Source organism: Echiichthys vipera (assembly GCF_963691815.1).
Source record: "Echiichthys vipera genome assembly, chromosome: 6".
NCBI lineage: Eukaryota > Metazoa > Chordata > Actinopteri > Perciformes > Trachinidae > Echiichthys > Echiichthys vipera.
This window is the reverse complement of record NC_139831.1, coordinates 19,774,723-19,797,058: the sequence shown is the minus strand read 5'-3', so window position 1 is coordinate 19,797,058 and position 22,336 is coordinate 19,774,723. Positions and strand designations below refer to the sequence as shown.

Below are 22,336 nucleotides of genomic sequence, written 5' to 3'. Positions count from 1 at the left end.
CATTATAGGCTACTATTAAAATATTATATTACAGTAAATAGTGTTTGTACATTAGTGTACTTTAGCAGCTCCCACCTTTACTTTATCCTTCATCTTAGCAATAATCAAAGTATTTAAAAAAGAATTTCCCCATCATTTTGGCAGTTGCTTCCACTACTACAAGATACTGATTTGCACACATATTATATATTTTGTTTCGCATGCAACGCATTTAAGCAGTTCAATAATATTACTTAATCAACAAAGCCTTGTTGAATACTCAATTCTCTTTGGTCATTTGTTATTTTTGCACAGCAGGCCACAGTTATGAAATGACATCTGAATCCACAAAACTATTTTAAAATCAATATTTGTGTGAAATGTTGATTTCGTAGTAAGTCGCCAGTGGATCACTATTGTGAATGAAACCCTGACCGGATGAGGCAGAACTCTGACGTGAATTCACAATAATGACAGGCTCACTCTATATTGTGGGTGTTTTCTCTTATAGTCAAGAGGAGAATCCAAAGAACACATCCAGACACTGACCAGGGCGTTGCTTTTTGAAAACATAATGTTCAGCACCTCTCCCCAACCAAGTAATTTTGTACAGTCCCTCAAACAAACTGCACTGAGATCACCATTCTTGTCCTGTCAAGCGTGTCAGAGGTGATCATGCTGCTATTAATTTCACTTACAGAGCTACAAAATACAAACGCCACCATTGATCAAAGTCATGGAAGTTTTATACAAAAAATACTCAATGTCATTAAATGTTAACAAATCGCAGACTTTTATTACGTGATTCAGTCAAACCAGAAACCTTTATTACAATGGGCTGATGCAACTACAATTTGAAAATGCTGGCCTTACACGAAAAGGATTTCATTTCAAAGTGCTGGACATCCAGCTCTACTCATAATTCATATCTGTTCATCTGTCAACAATTCAGAAACACAAACACGTTTTTATCAAAGATGATCCCTTTATTACAGATGATGTATGCCTTAAAATAACTTTGAGAAACCTTCGTGTTTTATTCTCATTTGTAAAAGTAGATGTGATATTTTTTAAAACACGCCTGGCTGTTTTGTCTGGGAGATTGGGGAAAACATTGTTTCTGGCACCACAACTCACTAAACTTAAAGCACAGAATAGTTTGCCCAGACTACACTCAATCATATTTCAACACATCAAGAAACTGCTGTTGAAAGAGTCGTTTTTTTTCTCGTCTTTTTTCAGAAATTGTACTATAGTCAAAAATGTATTTGTTCTTCCCTTGACACATCAGGCATTGGAAGGAAATTACAAATGTAGCACCCCAAAGGTATGAGACAGCTTCCACCTCATGAACATAAAATGTCATTAATTTCAAGGTTTCCATACCGGTAGTGCCAGCGCGCTGTGCTTACGCGGCACACAAGTTTAAGATGTGCATGTGTGGGATACGCAGACAGAAAATACTTTACACATGACAGTATTTAAGCACGCCAGTTCTTGACTGGTTAAAATGTTTTTGGATGGATACCGATGACTCAAGCTACACATGGTACATTCTAATTTCAGAGATTCAGTGTTTCAAAAAGAGAAGAAAACATCCTGCAGAGCTACTTTGCATAGACACTTAATATTACCATTAATATAATTTCTCCTCCTGAGCTGATCTTGACTCGTTTGTTTCAGGAATATGAAATAACAGTTCATAAAGAGATCATAACTTTGCAAATTTAAGACAGATTTATTTCAAGAAGTATTACAAACATGGTTGTCACCAAGTGCTTTACAGAAAACAAACTGAACAAACACAGATATAAACAAGGATAAACAAAACCATGTGCTTACAATTATGTACTTGCTGGCTGTCGTAATAAAAAGAGGCAGTACAAATGTGGGAACTCCTGAGACCAGTGCAATTTCTTTTGAGGCGCGTCCTGGAATTAGGTACATTAGTGTTTCCAGTGTCCAATGTGTTGTCGGGTATTGCACAACTTCTCACTTCAAGTCTAAGCAAGTGAACTATGCTACACTGTGACCTCAAAACAGTTAAAGGAAGTTAAATTTAACTATTTGCCCTATCTGATTTCCTCAAATGAGGTCAGGCCAACGCTGAACAAGTCTCTGCGCTGGATTCTGCTCCCAAAATTTGGGTGGCTATATACAGAGGGATGCATTTTTTGGGGTTCATTCACATTCATGTAAAACCTGAGCAGACTGTTTTTGTTATTGTTTTTTTTCTCAGTGACATAAGTGAATAGTGGAGAGATTCATACCAGACACAAATCAATAAAATAAAACAACACCTCACAACACTGACTGAAAGTACGGTGGTGTCACAAATGGCGCACCATGTATGATTAACGTTGCAGTCGGATGTGAAATCCAATATAAGGGGAAAACCAACTAAATCAAGAATTCCAACATGTTATTTACACAGAGAAGGAAAGGTATTTGTGAACATGAGAAACTCTCTCTTGAAGTCAGAAACCAGAGAAGTCAAACTTGTGATGTCGGAAAGTATAAAGTCTGGAGCTTCTCCATAGACAATAGATGGAGACTGATTTTGTTTGTTTTCTTTTTTTTATACTGAAAGAAGCTTTATTCCACTGTAGTGGAAAATGTCCCCATATACAGTCCACTGGGTGCTTTCAATGTCATCTATAACATCTTTCACAAATCATCGTATATGGAGCAACTGAAATTGTCTAGTTTTTGGATTGGGGAGAGATTTCCTCATGTTAACTTATATTTTTGGACTTTCTTAGAACATCGGGATAAAATGTATTCATTTTGAAATGGGCGTAGTTCCCCTTTAACTTTTTCAAAAGATAATACCAGCTCTGGGACAATCTCAGTGGAGCAGAACGTCCTTGAAGAAGCTCATTAGAAATGCGATAATTGACCCAAATCATCTTTACACATTACTGTACACATTGCTTCTCCTCTGTCACTCCCTTGGAATGAGTCAAACCTGTGTCATCTTGAAGAGAAGAGTCAGTTCAGCATGTATGAATGCTTCCAAACAACATATGATCCCCTCACAGCAATTTAAGACACCCTCAGAGTAACATAAAACTCCTCATATCTGCAGATCGTCTATTCTAGTCTTGTTGTTGCTGTGTTTGGCACTGCGGCCGGGCCTGGCCTGCGTAGGTGACCCGGGGGCCGATCCTGCTCCCTTCTTTGCTTTCAGGTCACATTCCTCTGGCTTGCTGCTGCTCCTTTCCACCGCCAAGTTGTCCTTATTCTGTTTGTACGCCGCCTTGCTGTGATAGGGGTGGAAGGAAGAGTCTGTGCCCTCAGACAGAGGGGAGAGGTCGTAGCCGGGTACGGGCGGGTAGGCTGGCTGGACCTGGTGGAAGTAGTCATCATAACTCGGGGCATATGGCACCGCGGTCTCACTGGGCTCATTGGGGAGACTCACACGGGACTGATTACCTCTCCTGAAGGTGATACCCTGGCGACACTTGGTGAAGCCCAGGTGGTAGAGCTCTACGAGGTTGAGTAACAGAGACACGCTCGCCACTCCCAGCATGAAGATGATGAAGATGGTTTTCTCCGTGGGACGGGATATGTAGCAGTTTACCACATTGGGGCAGGGCCATCTATCACATGTGTACATTGGCTGCAGCTCAAAGCCGTACAAGAGGTATTGAGCCACAAGGAAGCCCACCTCAAACAGGGTTTTAAAGATCACATTAAAGACATATGTACGCAAGAGCTCCCCGTGCAGGTGCACTCTGCCCTTTTCGTCCCTCACCAGGGCCTTCTTGTGCTTACCCTCAACAATAAGGGCCTGCTTGTCTGAATGATGTGCATGTTCCCTGTGCTTCTCCCTCTCTCTATGTTTGTCCTCCATCCGCACCAGGTGGAGAATGTGTCCCAGGTAGATCAGCGTAGGCGTGGATATGAAGATGATCTGCAGCACCCAAAAGCGGACGTGGGAGATGGGGAAAGTGAAGTCGTAGCACACGTTCTCACAACCCGGTTGCTTGGTGTCACAGGTGAAGCCTGACTGTTCGTCGCCCCACACCTTCTCTGTCGCAGCACTCAGGATCAGGATGCGGAAGATGAACAGGACGGTGAGCCACACCTTCCCCACCACAGTGGAGTGCTCCTGGGCTTTTTCCAGAAGCTTTCCCAGCAGGTTCCAATCCCCCATGGCTGTGTGAGCTCAGATCCGGGACTGGAGGTACAAAAAAAAAAAAAAAGAGTCAAAACCAGTTTGATTTGATTTGTGTCTGGTGTTATATTACCAGTTAAAGTAAGCTTCAGTGTTCCTAATGACTATAAATTCTCTAGAACATCTTACCAAGTTCAGCAGACTAAATGAGTCTCAAGGGAGCCAAGCTGCTAACAGAGTGTACAACTGGCGGACTCCGCTGCTGAGCAGGTAGTGGCCTTTTCCACGTGGACGCAGACAGGATTATATTTACTTTAGGAGGGTATATATTTGGCAAGTGTGGACAGGGGGGGAGGACGGTTTCCAGTCATGATTCTGCAGCTCCCGGCCTTCATGGCTCGAGCCGCAGCAACATGATCCACGCACAAGGTGAAATCAAACACCAGGCAGATGTGGTGGAAGTGCGAATTAGAAACAGTTGAGTAACGTCTGTACTGTCAGTTCCTGTAACACATTGTTAAAAATATATTCTACTTCTGATGGATGTACTGTACAGTAGGACAGCACATTCACACCATATTAATGTGAAAATGAATTCTGAGCTGAAACGTAGCAGGGGAAAAGATTTTTAGGTAGCCAATATTAAGAAATCTAGATAGTGTTTTAAGGACTTTTAAACAAACTAAGGCTTTCAATATTAAACTCCTCAGACTAACCCCCCATGACCAAAGAAAACAATATTATAAACATTATAAAATAAAAAGAGGTGTGGACGATCCTGAACACTGTGTTCCTAGACAAGACAGTCTGTAAACAAACAACAGCCTTTGACCACAACACATACTCTATACATGTCTTATCTTTTAGCTCATGAAATTACTTCAATCCACAAAAGTTTAACCTCACAAATGATGAGAGAGAATTCAAATTTACTGCAGAAACCCACCTTGTTAGCTTATGCATCCCCTGCGGTGAAGCCCCACACGTCTTCGAGGGTCCATGAGGCCGCCTCCTTTGCTGAAAGGCCTCCCTGCAAAGCTGATCTTCAGGCCCCCAGCAATGCCCTTGAATGGACAGGAAAAGTGGACTTCTGCTGGGCCACAACCTACTGTTCCACACCGTCAAACCCACCGACTCAAGTCTTCTGAGTTCAAATACAGCTGAGGCAGGAATCAGGACCCAGGCCTCGGGGTCTTCCACTGACCACAACACACGAGTAACCCGCTAGACACATTCTCAACCATGTCCGGCCTGCCCTCCCTCAACCCCCCCACCCCACCCCATCCCATCTGTGGTTAAATTTGGCACAGGGTACACTCTCTAATGTAAACTATTAAAGCCCCTCTACTCGCTTGTTACAGTGAGTGACAGGGCAGCTGGCCAATGACGATGTCCACTAAGTCTGTCTGGCCACAAGTGGTCTAAATATAGTACAAGGGTCTCTCCTATCACAGGGGCCATGATTTGGAGATGTGTAGCCTTTTGCATCCTCAAGTTACAAATCGCAGTGACAGGAAGGAAAAAGTTGTTTCAACATATCAGTAATGAGATGAAACCCCGGTTGTAAGTATTAAAATGGAAAACACTGTCTATATAAGGACTACGATTACTGTAATATGACAGATGTCATTATTTTACCCATTCAGTACAATGTTTTGAAAGAAACTCAAATGTTTGCTAAATAACTTGAAATAACTTATCTTACATTATTACTTACATTATTATATAATGCAAACATGTAGTTTCAACCCCTATTATATACTGTATTTACCAATTATTTACCTAAGTGAAAATATGTGTATTAACATTGAGGCATACATTTCAGGGCTTTTGTCTGCACTACAATGTGTATAACTTAAGAATAGACCAGGTGATAGCAGCGTATGGGACATTACATTTTCAGGAACAGAGAGATGCTGAGTAATATTTAACAGGGTAATAGTATTTGACTGTATCGTTTATAACAGAGCTCAGCCTCAAACATTTCTCTGAAACAAAAAAAAGATCACCTCAGACAGAAGCTAGGCAGAATTTTCCGATTGCATGCAAAGATATACAAAGACGTATGGACAAAACTGGGATTTCACAAGGTTTATTGAAATAAACTTGTGCTCTGTGCACCATTCTGACTACTCTGTCGAGATGACATTTATTATTAATAGATCAGTAGTAAAGATGTTTGTGAAAAATTGTTTCAAAATAATTCTATTTTCAATCGCTTGCGGACCGATGTTATCCATTGACAGTATTTTAAACCTTTTTTCTAGCACCAATTGTTATATTGTAAAATATTTCGATGGCCGTATGCCAAGTTACATACTAGTTACAACTGTCTGCACAAAGTTTAGCAAAGTCAAATAAATGAAACTGTCGAATAAAATCGAAGCATACCGCTGTTGGCTCAAAGGGCTGTTACTGACAATTAATGGCATTTGCTCACATAAATGCCCTTTTTCCTGTTCCATACCTACCTGGAAGTAACATGGTTCATGTTATATGTTGAATGTAAATAAAAAGTTAACTTTCTATCCAGCATTGTAATCTCTACTGTAATCTTAAAGGACTGCACCAGTGTTTTTGCACATTTTGGCCATTTTACCAGTAATCATGTACACTTTAGCATACTCTTAAGCATTTTTTGTTAGTTTCTGGTTCTGTGTCTCGGGACAACTCCCCTCTTTTTCAAATCAGTGTCTTTGAATAGGCATGGTTTTTCAAGATACTTTGTGCCAAGGCAAGTTGCTTCTCACTGTTTTCAATTGAAACCAAACCACAGCTGATTTGTAGTAAATGGGCTAAAACATGCAAAACTCTGGCATGGTCCAAAATCCTTCACTTCTGGCTCCACACTGTTTAGATGAGTTCCAACAGCAACTACCACTTGTGTCAGTAAAACCAATGAATAAAAAAAGGAAATACAGAACTATATGGTCTATATGATCAAATATACAGAATATGTGACATTAATGCACAGCGACATGCTCCGTGGACGTATGCGATTACTGTTGATTAGTTGAAAGAGAACACAAGAGGCAGAGTCTCAGAAAGCAGAACACCTTTCACCCTTCTCAGTTGGGCTTTTTTTGGTCACAGTGAATTTAGACTTTAGAGAATGGTCTGCTATCAGCTGATTGATTTCATTTTGCCTATAAGAAGACAATCTTTGACTTATCCAAGCCACTTTGGACTCTTCCTCAGAGCCTTGTAAGCACCGTCTGCAGGCCCTGCCTATGAGGTATACCACCTCAGCCAGGTTAAGCAGCACACACAGCCCAGACACCGCCAGCATGAACACAGTGAATATGGTCTTTTCTGTCGGTCTGGAGATAAAACAGTCCACTGTGTTGGGGCATGGGTACGAGTCACACTTTACCAAACGCACCATCTTAAAGCCGGGATAGATCAGGTAGAAGATGTAGAGAAAAGCAACCTCCAAGATGATTCTGAAGATGATGCTGATCATGTATGTCCACCATAGAGCTCCGGTGATCTGAAACTTCTTGTTCTTGATGTGTTCCAGCTCCTTGGGGCTTCCGCGGCCTGTCTTCTTCAGGACCTTCTTGTCAATGTGGCGTCGATGGGCCACATGCATGGCCACCAGCAGGGCAGGGGTGGAGACCAGGATGAGCTGGAGCGCCCACAGGCGGATGTGCGAGATGGGGAAGAACTGGTCGTAACAGACACTGTTGCAGCCAGGCTGCTGGGTGTTGCAAGTGAAGCCAGACTTCTCATCTCCCCAAACACTCTCGGCAGCAACCACCAGGACCAGGATACGGAAGATGAAAATGACGGAGAGCCAAACACGTCCAATGCCAGTAGAGTGCCTGTTTACGCCGCTGATCACGGCATAAAAGCTCCCCCAGTTCATTTTCGACTCCAGGACTGTAAAAAATACAGATTACATTTTCAGATAAGGTTACATGGATGAAGTCTAAGCTGCAGCTTTTAAGACTTTAAAAAACATGCACCATTTAGCCCTTCCTACTGATGAAAAGTCACATTTTTAGCAATTATCAGTTTAAATAACTTAGTTATTGTTATCGTCCGCAACAACCTAGTAATTTAGTAAAAGTCTTACTGCTGTAACACAAGTTTTTAGAGGTTTACCAGGCTCAGCCAGCAGTGCAAGCGGCATAGGCAGTGCCGGGTCCAAAGATGACCATCTTGAAGTTTGGCCTGAGCATCAAGCTGGCAGAGTGAGGAACAACAGAAAAGAATTGCCAAGTAGCAAGTTGGCCGTATAAAAGAAGGGGTGATGGCCTACCACTGTGCGCCGTCACCATACGCAACAGGAGAAAGCCAATTGCGAAACATTTGCCGAACCACGTGATTTGCTCACCCTGTATTAATACTGTACTCCCAAACTGACCTACAGCCCAGTTGCAGACAGACTGACAGACTGCCAGCAAATTTCTCCAAGGAACCAGCAAGACATCCGTCTCATTGTGAGATTTTTTTTTTGAAGACAACTGAGAGACCTCTATTGTTTATAAGCCGGGTGCTACAGACTTCACAAGATTTACCAAATAGAAACTTCAAATCATCAAACTTTAAAAGCTCATTCATTCAAATAATAATAAAAATATAAATGGTAATGATAATTTAAACAACATTTCAAGTATTTGTTGAGTCAAGTCAATGGGGCATGCCAACCACCATTCACACAGTCTGACCTAACAGTGCATGTTAGTATGAAACAGAATTAAACGGAGGAACATTTTACCTTCAGCTGTGGTGGTACACAAAAATGTGTACAAAGAAATGAATTAAAATATTGTCTTTTTTAGCAAGCCAGAAGGCTGGATTGAGAACACCATGCGGTTGGAAAATGCTAATCATTCCTCCGCCACTAGCCAGTGCCCTGCACCGTAGCAGTCATATGCTCTTATATAAACTATTTACATACAATGGCAGCCTTTATTGGGCTGCAACAAGACTCTTTAGAATTCAGATCAAACGCCTCGATTTCCGCCTACCCCGGGCAAAATAAGGAATCTGTGTGGACACAAAAGGCCTCAGCCTGCCACATTATTGTGCTTGGCAGGCAGGGGAGTGAAGGAAGCTTTTGACCTGAGGCAGTCATCGACAGCACAGTCACTAACAGGTTGGCAGATTCAGCTGGAAAATACATGAAGTGTTTAACTGATACGAAATGCTAATGTTGTACAAATACATAATGCACTCCCATAATTCTCTGGAACAACTGACTTCTACAACCGTCACAGCTGCTGTAATTTCTTCAACTTCAATATACATTCACCCATAAGGTTTCATATTTTGGGTTCTGTTTGTACAGTTTTGGTTTTACTACTGCCTTTCAATACTGATGGATACTATAGTGTTATAACTTTACTGCCACTGACTATTAGTATTAGCACTATTGTAATAGAAAGCTGCTAGATTTTTTTTTTTTTTATCAAGTTTACTGTTACTTTATTGCTATTTTTGCCTTTTACCTTATTTTATAGCATCAATGTGGATGTTTCAATATTAATCTTGTTATATTTTTACAATGACAGTAAAGGTTTTCTATTATATTCTATATTAAAGCAGGTCTAAATTAAAAGATCATTATACACAAGATTTAATTAAGACGAGTTCTCTTTATTGTTCAAAATTAATTTTGCAACATAATCACATTATATATATCATACTCAGTAAATGCATATATTGTAATTATGTAATTAAATTAACTTTGTTTTGTGCCATGTGCCGTTTTTTACAGACGTTTTTGCAGTAGAACTAATTATCTCAGCGTAAATGACTTTTGAACAATAATTACTTTTGTATGATATTTGTTTCGACTGTTTCGATATCCTTTTGTGGGCACATGCCACATTTAGTCATACTGTACACAACTTAGGACAAATATCCAGTGATTTGGGTCAGAGCTTCTTCATAGTTATTTCTCCATCTGCTTTTAAACACAGTGCCAATGAATGAGCTAAGGTGCAGCATGTGAACAAACTATAAATTATTTAGAGATCCTTTCTCTATTATCATCTGAGTCTACACATTATGTCCTGGCCCAGCTCCTCCCTATAACAGTAGAAACAATAATTTACAGTAGCAACAAACTGAATGCAAGTGAAACAATGTGGTCATTTGTCATGTACAATCAGATGACCTACAGCAGTTCACTGTGCCGTGAGCATTTCTGCGTCACTTATGACACATGTAGTGGGAGGGTTCTTTGAATGAACTAAACCTCATTTACATTCCCTCTATAGATACAGTACTCTACAATACAACGGCCAGCATACAGATAACAGTTTTATTATGAAAGCAGAGATATGCAATGTACATTCAAAATAACAGCTCTGCCATTGTATAAGAACTCAATAATAACCTGGGCAACATGGCTCCAATGATGATCATTATGAACTGAATAAATAAAAATGAAAAAACCAACACACACAAACAAAGGTTATCGCTTAAAAGATGGCAGGTAATCTGACTGAACTGGCACCGTCTAGTGGCTGGAATAACAAGAACTTAAGAAACAGTTTTTTTTAAGGAAATACTGAAGTATAAAGTACAAAGGGGAGGTGCTCTGAATTAAACAATATTAGATATTCATGACCCCATACATTATACATACATTTTAAAAAATACAAACAATGTTTCAAAGACAATAGTCACAATTTGTTACTCTAAAAAGATAAATGTTGCAGCAATGTCTCGAGTTCTAATGAGCACATTAGTTTTACTCTTTACATTCACATGGCCTTGACTTTATGAAATGCAATGTAAGACAACATCATACCAAATAATGCTTGTTGAATGTGAACTAATCCAATCAATGCCTTTTAATCTTCATTTTATTTAAATCTCCTTGATTTATCATAGTACTGCGAAGTGCCCATCAGAAGGGCAGCAGTTTGTCGATGTGTAACCTTAAAGTCTACGGTATGTACACTTGTACACAGGTCAATCAAAAACTGGTGATTTATCTCACATTTAATAATATTTAAATGTCTCAGTGTTTACTGTGGATTTGTGTGCTTCGTGGCAGGGCTGACATTTGTATTTTAAATTTGACAAGCCTGTCAAAATAACACCAGCGAAACTTTAAACATCCTCTGCTCTCTGAATTACTTCTTACTTTGTGTGTAGCACGAGATTAGGTATTTCTCCCACTCAGAGTCCTGTTTCCTCATTTTGAGTTGAACAGTGCCTAAAAAGCAAAATACAAGATCTTAAGTGCATACACAGGCTATACTGCCACCTACTGTAGATGGACAATTTGGGGTGAACAACTTCCAAACTGCAACTCCACTTACTTGTTTTCATGAGGCCGACATTCTTCAGTTTCTTATGTTTTGCGTGTCCATTCTGGGCCAGTCTCAGAGACAGTGAAGCACCCCTCCTGAAATGAAGGGAAAACTATTATACAGTTAAGATATCGTGCAGTTATTGACCTTGCAACCATTATACAGTCAATATAAGCATATATTCTGTCACGGTACTATTTCTTAATGCAACAAAATACATAATTTAGAGATTATGTATGCAAGAGTTTTTAAAGGCTGACCTGCCGATTCAAATTTTGACCGATTACAGTTTTTCTAAGAACTATAATTGGCAGCAAAGACAAACTATTTTTTTTCTCTTTCTGTTAATGGAAAATTGAACTTGAATAATAAAATGTTTTACATTTTCTCCAAAACAACACCAGGTTACAGGACCTTCACATACTCATGCTTAAACGAATCTCAAAAGTAAAAGGGGATACAGGTCACTATACAGACCCTTTTTGCAGTATATCCCACTTAATCTAACATGTTTTACTTTCCCAAAAGAAGTGTCATATCTAAAAACTACATATTTATGTATGTTTTTATTTATACAAAACTATATGAATCAGCATCTATTCACAAGAACGTTAGGATGTTTATATTATATTAACTCCCTCTCCTGCGGTGAGCAGCATCCTCCTGCATGACGCAAGAGAAAAGAGACCCCAATCTGCAGAAGAGCTGGTTGCATACTACATGACTCTGAGCAGCATGCATGATGGTCTGAATGAGTCTGCAATTTTTAGAAAAGAGGGTCTGAGAAATTGGTAATCGAGCGAGAATGTGGCCAAGTTGACAACACCATGTGTGTGTGTGTGTGTGTATGCGTGTGTGTTTGTGACAAGTCAGTTAGGTCAGCCAATCAGCTGACAACCATCCAGTTTCCACAGTTGGCCGATCACTCAATGCACCTCTCACATAATTTGTACACAATCATAGCTGGTAAAATAAAACAAAAGGGCACACTTCACCTAAAACAATTCATAATTAACCGACTGTTTCATACTCAAGTACCTCATAGCTCCGAGCTTTCCCTTTTCCAAGAACAGCTCGACTGTGACTTTAGGCCCCTGAGGGTAGAATCTGGCATAGAGTGCTCTGTTGTGCACCATTGTGGCGAACCAGCTTACTGCCTCATCGGACCAATCACTCCCATTCACAGGCACCACCTCGGGGGAAGGAAACAAACAACAAACACCATGAACTGAGATAATTCCTTTCCTTTGTCACAGCCCAGTAGATAAGGCTGTGACTAATCATATGGACAAATGCCAAACTGTAACTGAGTCTACACCATCAGTGCAGAACACAGTATACTCCCTGTATGCAAATCCTGAGAGGGATAATCTGCACGCCTGTCGCTGAAAATCTTAACATGTTCATCAGTGACAGCTTTATTTGGTACTTTAGATACATGTGAAAAGTAATGAAGCCAAACATTATCTGTAGGAAACTACTCACATTTACAAGTGAGACCTGTATAGCCTGAAGTGGTAGGATGGCCATTTCCGGGGTCAGTTCCTTGATGTTCACCAGTGACAGGCAGGCTGTGTCACCGTGGTCCAACCTCTTCACCTCTACCTTGATAGATGTCTCACTTACAGCACCATCTGGGGCGTTATTATCTGACATCCAAAAAACAGAGCGCATGGCAAGGTTAAGCTAATAAAAAAACACACAAAGGAATTTCCAAATGGCTACAGGCAAGCAAAGTAACACTGCTTACATCTCAAAAGGTATGCATTTGCAAATCTAATACACAAAACTGGACCCACCTCCACTTACTCCACATATTTTTGTCACCCGAGCCCTGCACCATTGTTCTTGCTTAGGGAACCAACCCATTACTTGGGTTCCAATGTCTGGAATGCAGTTCTGCTCAGCATATGAACTACTGGCTTTCCAGCTGCTGCAAATGAGAAAAAATAATGACAACCAGAAACATGTGGATTATTAAAAATAGAAGAAAAAAAATCTACAAAGAAAGCAGTAATGAACAAAAAGAGTGAGTGGCTCTATAAGTTCTGTTAATGTGATCAGGGAATCAGTGAGGTTTAAGAAAAGCTGACAAAAGGCCGACAAGATTGGAATCCATGCTGAATGACTTACTCTGTGACAAGGGCCTGCAGCTTCATGATGGAGTCTGCGTGTTGGACGTAGAAGTTGTCTGGGCTGACGACATGAGACACCACAACTTCAGTTTCTTCAAACCTCTGGATCTGGAACTCAGGAATGCTAATGCTGTTGATCAATGTTGTTTTTGCACTGGCAAAATGTCTCACATGTTCAGGTTCTGTGCATTGGAGAGATTGGGTTTTCAACTCTGCGTTTAGACATGAGTTCTCCACCTGAGCTGTTAGATTAAGGGAGTCTTTATTTTCCAAGGGGCTCGCTTCTAGGTCTTCCTGTCGAACCTCTGTAAAGATGTCTCCAATATCCCACAATTCAGTCTTTGTTGCAATCACACAAGTGTAGATCAGGGAGCCAGTTGATTCCACTCTTTTTACTCTGAAGACCGGGGCTTGGCTTTCTGTATTTGCACATAACGTTTTTTGAGCTAGTGCATCGATCAGATCATCTGTCACAACATGTCCGATTTGGTAGCTTTCTGGTTTGATGGGAGGCCACTGTGGCAGACTTGAAGTGCACATACTTTTAGTCCACTCCATGACAGTGACCTCTAGTGCACCCATGTTTTTAGCCTTAGCTCGGAGAAAGTGAAGCAGCTGAGATGATGTTTGTTTTTGGTGTTGAACTTGGATATCATCCTGACATCCCCAGCTAATTAGTGGGGTTATTTTCATTGGATTAGAGTTACTGATCTCTGGGAATATAGCTTGTATGGGAGGTAGTAGTAGTGGTGGTGGCCTCTCTTGGTTAATCTTGGGTCCCTCGATAATCGCAGGTGGAAGAATCACAGCATCTGATGGCCGTGTCTCCTCAAAAACAATAGCCTGTTCTTTCTCTTCAGCCTTTAAGTAAGAGGATGAGCACGTAGTTGCAACAGCGGTGTTGTAGCTGGACGAGATGTTGCATATCATGTCATCCTGCTGGACCGCTGAAGGCTGGGAGATGGGGGAATGTTTCCACTGCTGGAGGGACAGCATGACTCCAAGCACCTGGACTGCTTTGGCTATAGAGCTCGCCATGAGCGAGTTCTGTAACATGGGCCCAAACTTGAGAACATCTGTCGCTTGGATCCCTTTGTCTCTGAGCAGCTGAAGTTTATTTGTTCTCACTCCATTTTTGACAGTAGACTTGACACAAACGTGTGGCTCTGTAAAAGATGCGAAAGGCAGAAAGAGTGTTTTGTTAAATGAGGATGCACTTACAATCGTTTCCTAAATCACGCACTGAATACTAGATCAAGAAATTTGGCACATTTGTCTTACACAAGGAAATCTGCAATTTCACATGAGCAATTATTGTCTTACCAACTGTGCGGTCTTTTAATAAAGCTGAGAGGTTTCCAATGGCTTGACATTTTGTATCCAAAGCATTTGCAAGATCACTGAAGACACTAGTGGGTACGGATGAATTCAAGAAAGCTTGGACCTCTTCGTAGGCCTGGGGGAAAATTGAAAAAAAGCTGTGACGTTGAAATCAGTTCAATTGTTTCTGTTCATTTAAAAAATATGTGCAACAATTAGTGTTCGGCTTCTTTGTTGAAAGACAGAAAATTAATCAAGAAATCTGGCAGTCAATTGACAATTTAATAAGTTACCAGAGGAACTCTGCGTGGTGACTCACTATTTCTGCCTCTTACAGACCAACTTACATGACTAATCAATTAGTTGAACGTATTAATACTGAAAATATGTATTGAATGTAGCTCTGGCAGCAAAGCAATTTCCAACAGTGCCTCGTTTCATTAAAACTGAGCAGTTGCAGCCTGCCAAGAGAACTTTGTTAGCCAAATTATACATTTGCTCCACCATGTGGCCTCTGAGTTAGCTAAATCACTTTACAGATAATCATATAGCGCATATCTAACGTTAAAAGGCGTGAAACTGGTGTTCTCATTACCTTGTTGGTGAGTTTGAGAAGTTCTTGTTCAAGTGTATTCCGAGCATTTTCCAGCTTCAGGAGTTTCAAAGTTAATTGCACTTTCTGGATGATTACAGAGGGCTGCTGCTGGCGGTGAACCACCTGCTGCTGAGGAGTCATGGTCGGACTGGTGACGGACTAGAGCCCGGGCTCTGGTGCCGTCTGCTCTGGTGGCTAACGCTAGCAGTTAACTATAGCTAGCCAAGGGTGTGATTAACTTGGTTAAAATGTCGACCAAGTTGTTAGCTATTAACGTTAACAGTTCCCACTGTTCAGATCGTTTTGGTTACAACGTTTCATCGTCACTGCTCTTTCCTCAACTGTTATCAATGAAACCTGTCCTACTTTCTTTTTTTTTTTTTTAAACGTACTCATAGGTAAAAACGAAAATGGATTTCTGTATTATGGATTATGCCAATGTATTTTCTGTGGAGAATAGTCATTTGTAGCAAGAGTGTGCTGAGAGAACGAACACAATGCAGGCAATGCCAGGTACTTGTGTTGTCTTTTATATCAGATCTAACCTCATTAAGAGATACTTCCACAGTTGGGTAAATAGGACGATCTTTAACTTGGGAGGAGATTTACTGGAAACACAGCCTAGGGAGAGACTGACAGTGATGCAAGTTTTCAATACTGGCTCTAATGTGCGAACAAACAAGCTGCTGCCGATGTCTAAATGCATTACCACCAAGTTGAAAAATGAATGCAATTTGCTACTTGCATTCCTATGGTTTTACACCTAATACTATCCACAGTGTTGTTTTCTTCCAGTGCTCTATGCTTGAACTTGTCAAGCTGCTACTTGATCTTGTACCTAAATCTTGTGGGTGGGGCAACAACTACAGTTCTATTGCTCAAGAGCCGAAATGATAGGCATCATGGCTCTTTTGCCACTAATGCTGGCATCACAGGCCTGGCTTTACCCAGTGGACAAAGTGGTAATGGGCATGAGAACTGCAAAATGGCACTTTACTTCAGCTTTAAAGGAGAAGGATGTGTCAATAAGAAGACAATTAGAGGGTTGCTTAATAGGATATCCGTCTGCAACAGCAGTTTCTGTCCCAGTGTACTCTGAGCTACTTGCTCAGATTGTAATCAAATCTTTAGAATTTGTGATTCATTTTTACACCGCAACATGTCATGAGGCTTTTGCATATTTTTTTTTTAACCAGACAATAAGCCCACTGATGTGGAACAGTAGTGTGGGAGCAAATTCAAAGATTCAGCGTGTGTTAGCTGAACCTCATTTGAAAGAAGATGAACTGATGAATTTCCTGTGGATCCAAAATTCAGTCAGAATGCACCTCTCACTGAGGGATTGTAGAAAAGAAAGATATAACAGTATTAACATGATCTCCCTCAGAACCTCAATGATTTATGTGCAGGTTTATAAATATGGGATTAATATATTCTAAAATGAAGACTGTAAACATATTCTGGTTATTAGGTACAGCATGTTTATTATATAGCCAATATACGGTATATATATATATATACTGTATAGCCAATAACTGTTGCCACATTTAACATTGTATTTAAAACCAGGTTATAGCTATGTCAATTAACACAGACAGACAGAGAAAGTGAAGAAAATGAATTTTGTATGTACACACTCTTATTTCTCCTTTTCAGGATATATACTGTTTATACAGTATATTTAACTTGAGAGGAGATTTACTGGAAACACAGTTAGCCGAGGGAGAGACTGACAGGGATGCAAGTTTTCAATAGTGGTTTTAATGCGCTAACAAACAAGCTGCTGCCGATGATGCATATATATATATATATATATATATATATATATATATATATATATATATATGTATATGTGTGTGTGTGTGTGTGTGTATGTGTGTGTATATTGTTATTGATATTTTTCAGGCATTTAGATTTTGGGGAATGTTGTGCAAGTCAGATGTCATACAGTTTGAGCCAGGGCTGAACTTTTAGTTGGAAGCAAACATTTCTCAATATAGGATGGGCATAAATTCTCCTTCTGATTAGCAGTTTGGCATGCACCGCAACCAAACAGCTTGGGAATCGGTGAAGCCAATTTTGATCACAACATTTTGGCTTCATAGGTCACACAGTGTTCCTCCTAACTAATTATGTGCACAGAGGTCATAAAAGAAAGCCTGGATAGATATGAGCATAGAATTGTGTTAGATGAAAAAGATTTTACTGCATTTTATAAACTAACAGTCTGTTTGTTTTTACAGCCTAAGCAGCCGTTAAGCCCCACTTCTGTTTATGGTAAAATGGGCCATGCAAAATTAAACTCTCAGGAATTATGCTTCAGTAACTTAAGTTTGTAATCCAGTTTCTCACTGCTGTATTTGGTTTGTATACCTTATGTAACCCAGGTGCATAGACAGAACAATGTCGAAAAGAAACCAAAGACAATATCACACTATAAATGATCTGTGTGTGCAACAAACCTTCCTGCTGAATATGATGAGAAATGTTAATGTTACAGTTACAAATAAAACAATTACAATCACTGTTCCAAAGTGGATTTCCTGTGCTTTCCTTTGAAGCAAACACACCGAAGGGTTTTTCAGATAATCTGTCATCGCAACGTTTTTAACACTTGTAAAACATACAGTGTCATTGACATCGGGCAGATTGATCTTTAGCTCATGCAGGATTTTCAGCCATTTACTCTCACAGCAGTTAAAATAATTTCCACTCACATACATACGGTTGAGGTGCACAGATAAAGCAAGAATCAAAGAATGGTTTAAAGACACAAATTGGTTATTTCTTATGTCCATTTCTCTCAGAGGAGAGCATCTCAAACTGCCGGGCATCACATGTAGATGGTTGTTAGACAAGTTCAGTTGAGTTAACACCGGCATGCAGGGTATAGACAAATCTGAGCTGGTCATGTTAATTTCACTCATGATCAAGGACTGAAGAGTCTTTTGGACACCATCTAATGAATCCCCTTGCATCACCATATGCACGTTTCTTGCAAGGTTCAGAGAAACCAAAGAGGTTTTTTGAAATGTGTTTGGGTGAAGCATTTTGATCTTGTTTTCTTTCAGATTGAGGTGTTTAAGAGTCCTTAAATGCCCAAAGACAACACAGGATGTGTGGGCGTTTCTTGGCTGTGTTGATTGTTCCATAGAGGCACACGGTTGCACAGAATTGTCTTGTAGATCTAATGTTTCTATGTGCATTAGTGCATTGAAGAATAATGGAGAAATGTATACAAGTCCATTACTCCGCAGGTTAAGGTACTTTAAGGAGGGAAAGAAAAGCTGCAGACGGTGACCTGCTTCATCAGTTCTTACATCCGAGGTAATGTTTTCCAAACAGTTGTGACTGAAATTCAGAGTTTCTAAAGATGAGAGACGGCTTAAAGTCTCCAGTGGGAAAGACCTGAAGTGGTTATAGCTCAGATCAATATAAATCAGTGGCATCAGCCTCCAGTTTGCGTGTAGGTGATTTTTTCTAACAGTTTTCTCCTTTATAATCTCACTATAAAGAGCATTGGCCTCTGATACCATTGTAGCCTCTGAATTTAAGGCACCAACCATATTATTCTGTAAATGAAGATACCTCAAACCGTTAATCTTTGGAACAATTGGGAAAAAAAGGAGTTTGTTGTGACTCAGATCAAGAATTTCAAGCCTGTACAACCGGTTATCCTCACGTGTGACAAAGAACTCAACTGAATTTTGACTGAGATTCAGATATTTCACCTGATGTAATTTAAAATCACAGATATGCGCAAGGTTATTCTTGGCTAAGTTTAGCAGCTCTAAATGTCTCAATGGTTCAAATGTCCCCTGTTCTATCACTGATATCTGATTGTCATCAATAGTTATGGCCCTCAAACCTTTACTCTCTTTAAACAAGTTGTGTGAAAGTCTCATTAAAGAATTACCAGTCATCTTAAGTCGATCAAGAGAGGATTTGTTTTGAAGGTACAGTTCCACTGCATCATCACTCAAACCGTTCATTGATATATCCAAACTCTTCAGTCTACTGATGGATTGGAGGGCTTTGCCGTTACTGCCAAGGTTGTTGTTGAGCACATTTCTTGACAAATTCAACTCTTCAAGTCGATCCAGGTTTTCAAAAGCCCCTTCGGAGATGAGATCCAGCTGGTTGGCGCTCAGGTCCAGCTGTTCCAAGTATGGTAAAGCAAGTGTGTGCAACTGTTTGATGAAGTTATTGGACAGGTCTAGTCTTCTAAGCCTTACATCCAAATCCAGAGGGACAGAATAGAGATTCTGGTTGTTCCAGGACTGATCCTTAAAATGAAAGGAACATTAATCATAATCAGAGTGAACCATGGAAACCAAAGTCAACCTAAAACACTGCAATGATATTTCATAAAGTTTGAATTATAAATCTTGAGCCTACCTTTCGTGTCAGTCCAGTTATATAAAGGTCATGGCTGATTGACCAGAGTAGTAGGAGATTAGTGAACATATGTCTGATCATCCTCCCTCTGCTGCTGCTTCTGCTGCTGTTAAACTGTACCACTACTGCTGTCCGAGCTCATATATACACACACACCCTCTTATAGCCATGCTTCATAAAAAAAAAAGAAAAAGGGAGAGACATAACAGCTGTGGACACCAGATAGACACTGTGGATACTATATTGGTCTGACTACTGATACATCACTTTCTTTTAAGAAAATATCTGAACATTGACTTTTTAAAAAAATTAAAAAAAATAAAATATAAAACCAAATATACAGATTAATACATTAACATTTAATCCAAAATCTATTTGTACTAGGTTATATTATCTCATTGATAACAACTTACATTTTATCATGATATATTAACATATTCATAGTACTGAGGAGTTTGTCACAACCAGGAAAACACCCCACAGTGATATAAATTTATACCTTTGTTTGTTCCTGACATAGTCTTAGGAAAACGGAAACCTACCTAAAATAGACGAGAGGAACAAATAAACAGACAGAGCGGAGGTGGAGCTGGAGGGAAGCCCCCAGCAAGGTATAAAGAGACATGCTAAAATAGACTGATGAAAGGGGTAAGCACACATAAACAGAGCTAGGGGATAGGCCCAGATGGACTTTCTAAAAGATACACCGTAACAGTTTAAAGCTAAATTATTTGAAAAGTAGTTGTCTCATGAGATGTTGACTCATGAGATGGACAGTTCACTTAAAAAGTTCATTATGACAGGTTCCAACTGTTTTCCGGCTGCTGTCACTCGGCCCTTTATCAGCATCCGCTCACACGGCTCAGTGTCAGTTCCTTACATCCTGCAGCAACGAGCTGCACAGTTATCATCTTTTTACTGTCTTGTTTCAGTTTAGCTGTACGATGCCAAAAAAGGTTGACTCTGGGTCCATCGAGATGAGGGCATGGGGCCTGTATGGTATAACCAATTCTAGCTCATCGTCCCGATGCAGCTGCACTATGCCTAAAGCAGAGGATACATAGAAGAGGTTATCAGAGCAGAAACGAGATGGGTGACAAATTAACGAAAAAACTTACATGATGTCTCCTCATGGGGGATGAACACCATTTTTTACAAAAGAATACGAGAATATATAAGAGTGATCGATACTACTCTTACGCCTGTAAAGGCAAAGCTGAAGTTACAGCCAGCGAGTTAACTTAGCTCAGTAGTGATGGACAAAAATGAATGTAGAGCCCAGGAAGAGTACTAATGTTACTAATTAAAAAATCCTCTATCAGCACCACAAGCTCATTAAAGTAACATATGATTTCTCATTTATTTAGTCTGTACAAAAACTGAAGTGTTAAAGGCCAGAAGCAGTCTGGAAACCTCAGGGTAGCTATGAAACTTAACTACATCTGGCCACAAAATAGTCCGGCATGGCACAAACCTAGCCAGTAGAATCACCTCACTGACCTGCAGTGTAGCATGTATTGGCAGGATTGTCATAGTCGGGCATCTCTTGCAGGCAACACAAGAGCTCTGTTGATTTCGTCCCCGTGCTAGTGGAACCCCAACTTCGAATCATATGGCCCATGACTGTATTTGGGCTTTTGAACAAAACCTGTGATTTAAGCAGAACATTGGCAGTTGGATCAAATCAGATGTCATATCAATTAAGTTATGCTTGAGTTACAGTGACACCATACTTGTCCAAACACCAAGTAATATCCATCTTCTTGGACAACAGTTCTGTTTTCCTTTTGTGAAATTGCATTTCCTTGCTGCGCAGAAACAGTCCAAGGGATCACTGCTATATTTCCTATGGGAGAAGGCAAGATACACTTATTGAAAATAATGGCATACAGTGCAATGCTAAAGCCCGAGACTTGAATTTAGTTTTACCTCTTATGTGTGGCTGTTTGTAAGTGTTAGCTGTTAACTGCAGGAATGATGTAGGAGCTGGCAAGAGGGAGGCATAAATAAACATAAGACTTTAATTTTATTAACTCAGCATACTGTTTATGGTCTCACTACCAGATTAAACTGTTACTAATAAACATATATTTAGTTCTCAGCTCTAACCCACCTCTGCAGCTGCCTTGTTCCCGTTTTACTCTCCTAGAAGACATCTTCAGAGAACTCTGAACCTTTTGCAAAGTACTTGCCTGTATGTCCTATGAGAAAACAAAGTATTAGGAGAAAGAAAAATATTGCAGCACTATCTGAATACTCACTAATGGCAGAAATCTCAGTAGTACAATGTCCAAGATGACTCCATCCTGCATAATCAGGGACATACCTCACTTGTTTTAGACATCTTGGTCATTTTCCCATTGACTCCCTCAGAACGTGGCTGATTTAATTGTAGAATTATATCCCCTTGGAGTTTGCGAAAATCATTCTCTAGAACACTGGCTCTGTGCACCAGGAAAAGACTAAGACAAAACATAAATGCTGTGAGTGATAATAAAGCATTGTAAAGCATCAT

General features: G+C 40.0%; 4 protein-coding genes across 5 annotated transcripts; all 4 read right to left on the bottom strand.

Moving 5' to 3' along the window:
* Positions 1–1,693: 1,693 nt before the first annotated feature.
* On the bottom strand, positions 1,694–5,333 carry LOC310948699 (gap junction alpha-3 protein-like). Of its 2 annotated transcripts, none has more exons than XM_083915905.1 (2): positions 5,046–5,333; positions 1,694–4,162 (listed from the first exon to the last, which is right to left on the bottom strand). In XM_083915905.1, exon 2 carries the CDS (start codon positions 4,136–4,138, stop codon positions 3,056–3,058), a length of 1,083 nt encoding a protein of 360 aa, XP_083772031.1. In that variant the 5' UTR covers positions 4,139–4,162; positions 5,046–5,333; the 3' UTR covers positions 1,694–3,055. The 2 variants fall into 2 exon arrangements, with proteins under 2 accessions (XP_083772031.1, XP_083772032.1); XM_083915906.1 differs by lacking the exon at positions 5,046–5,333 and adding an exon at positions 4,289–4,374.
* Positions 5,334–7,061: 1,728 nt separating this feature from the next.
* On the bottom strand, positions 7,062–7,971 carry LOC310948643 (gap junction beta-1 protein-like). The gene has a single exon (XM_083915840.1). It carries the CDS (start codon positions 7,965–7,967, stop codon positions 7,140–7,142), a length of 828 nt encoding a protein of 275 aa, XP_083771966.1. The 5' UTR covers positions 7,968–7,971; the 3' UTR covers positions 7,062–7,139.
* Positions 7,972–17,776: 9,805 nt separating this feature from the next.
* LOC310948510 (transforming growth factor beta activator LRRC32-like) lies at positions 17,777–19,935 on the bottom strand. The gene is made up of 2 exons (XM_083915664.1): positions 19,822–19,935; positions 17,777–19,709 (listed from the first exon to the last, which is right to left on the bottom strand). The coding sequence occupies exons 1-2, from the start codon at positions 19,900–19,902 to the stop codon at positions 17,853–17,855; spliced, it is 1,938 nt and encodes a 645-aa protein (XP_083771790.1). The 5' UTR covers positions 19,903–19,935; the 3' UTR covers positions 17,777–17,852.
* A 423-nt stretch (positions 19,936–20,358) lies between these two features.
* LOC310948074 (tumor necrosis factor ligand superfamily member 13B-like) lies at positions 20,359–22,333 on the bottom strand (the record flags this gene model as incomplete). Its single annotated transcript, XM_083915081.1, has 6 exons — positions 20,359–20,865; positions 21,322–21,469; positions 21,555–21,667; positions 21,751–21,807; positions 21,935–22,022; positions 22,148–22,333. The coding sequence occupies 6 exons, from the start codon at positions 22,331–22,333 to the stop codon at positions 20,750–20,752; spliced, it is 708 nt and encodes a 235-aa protein (XP_083771207.1). The 3' UTR covers positions 20,359–20,749.
* Between the last annotated feature and the right edge of the window lie 3 nt (positions 22,334–22,336).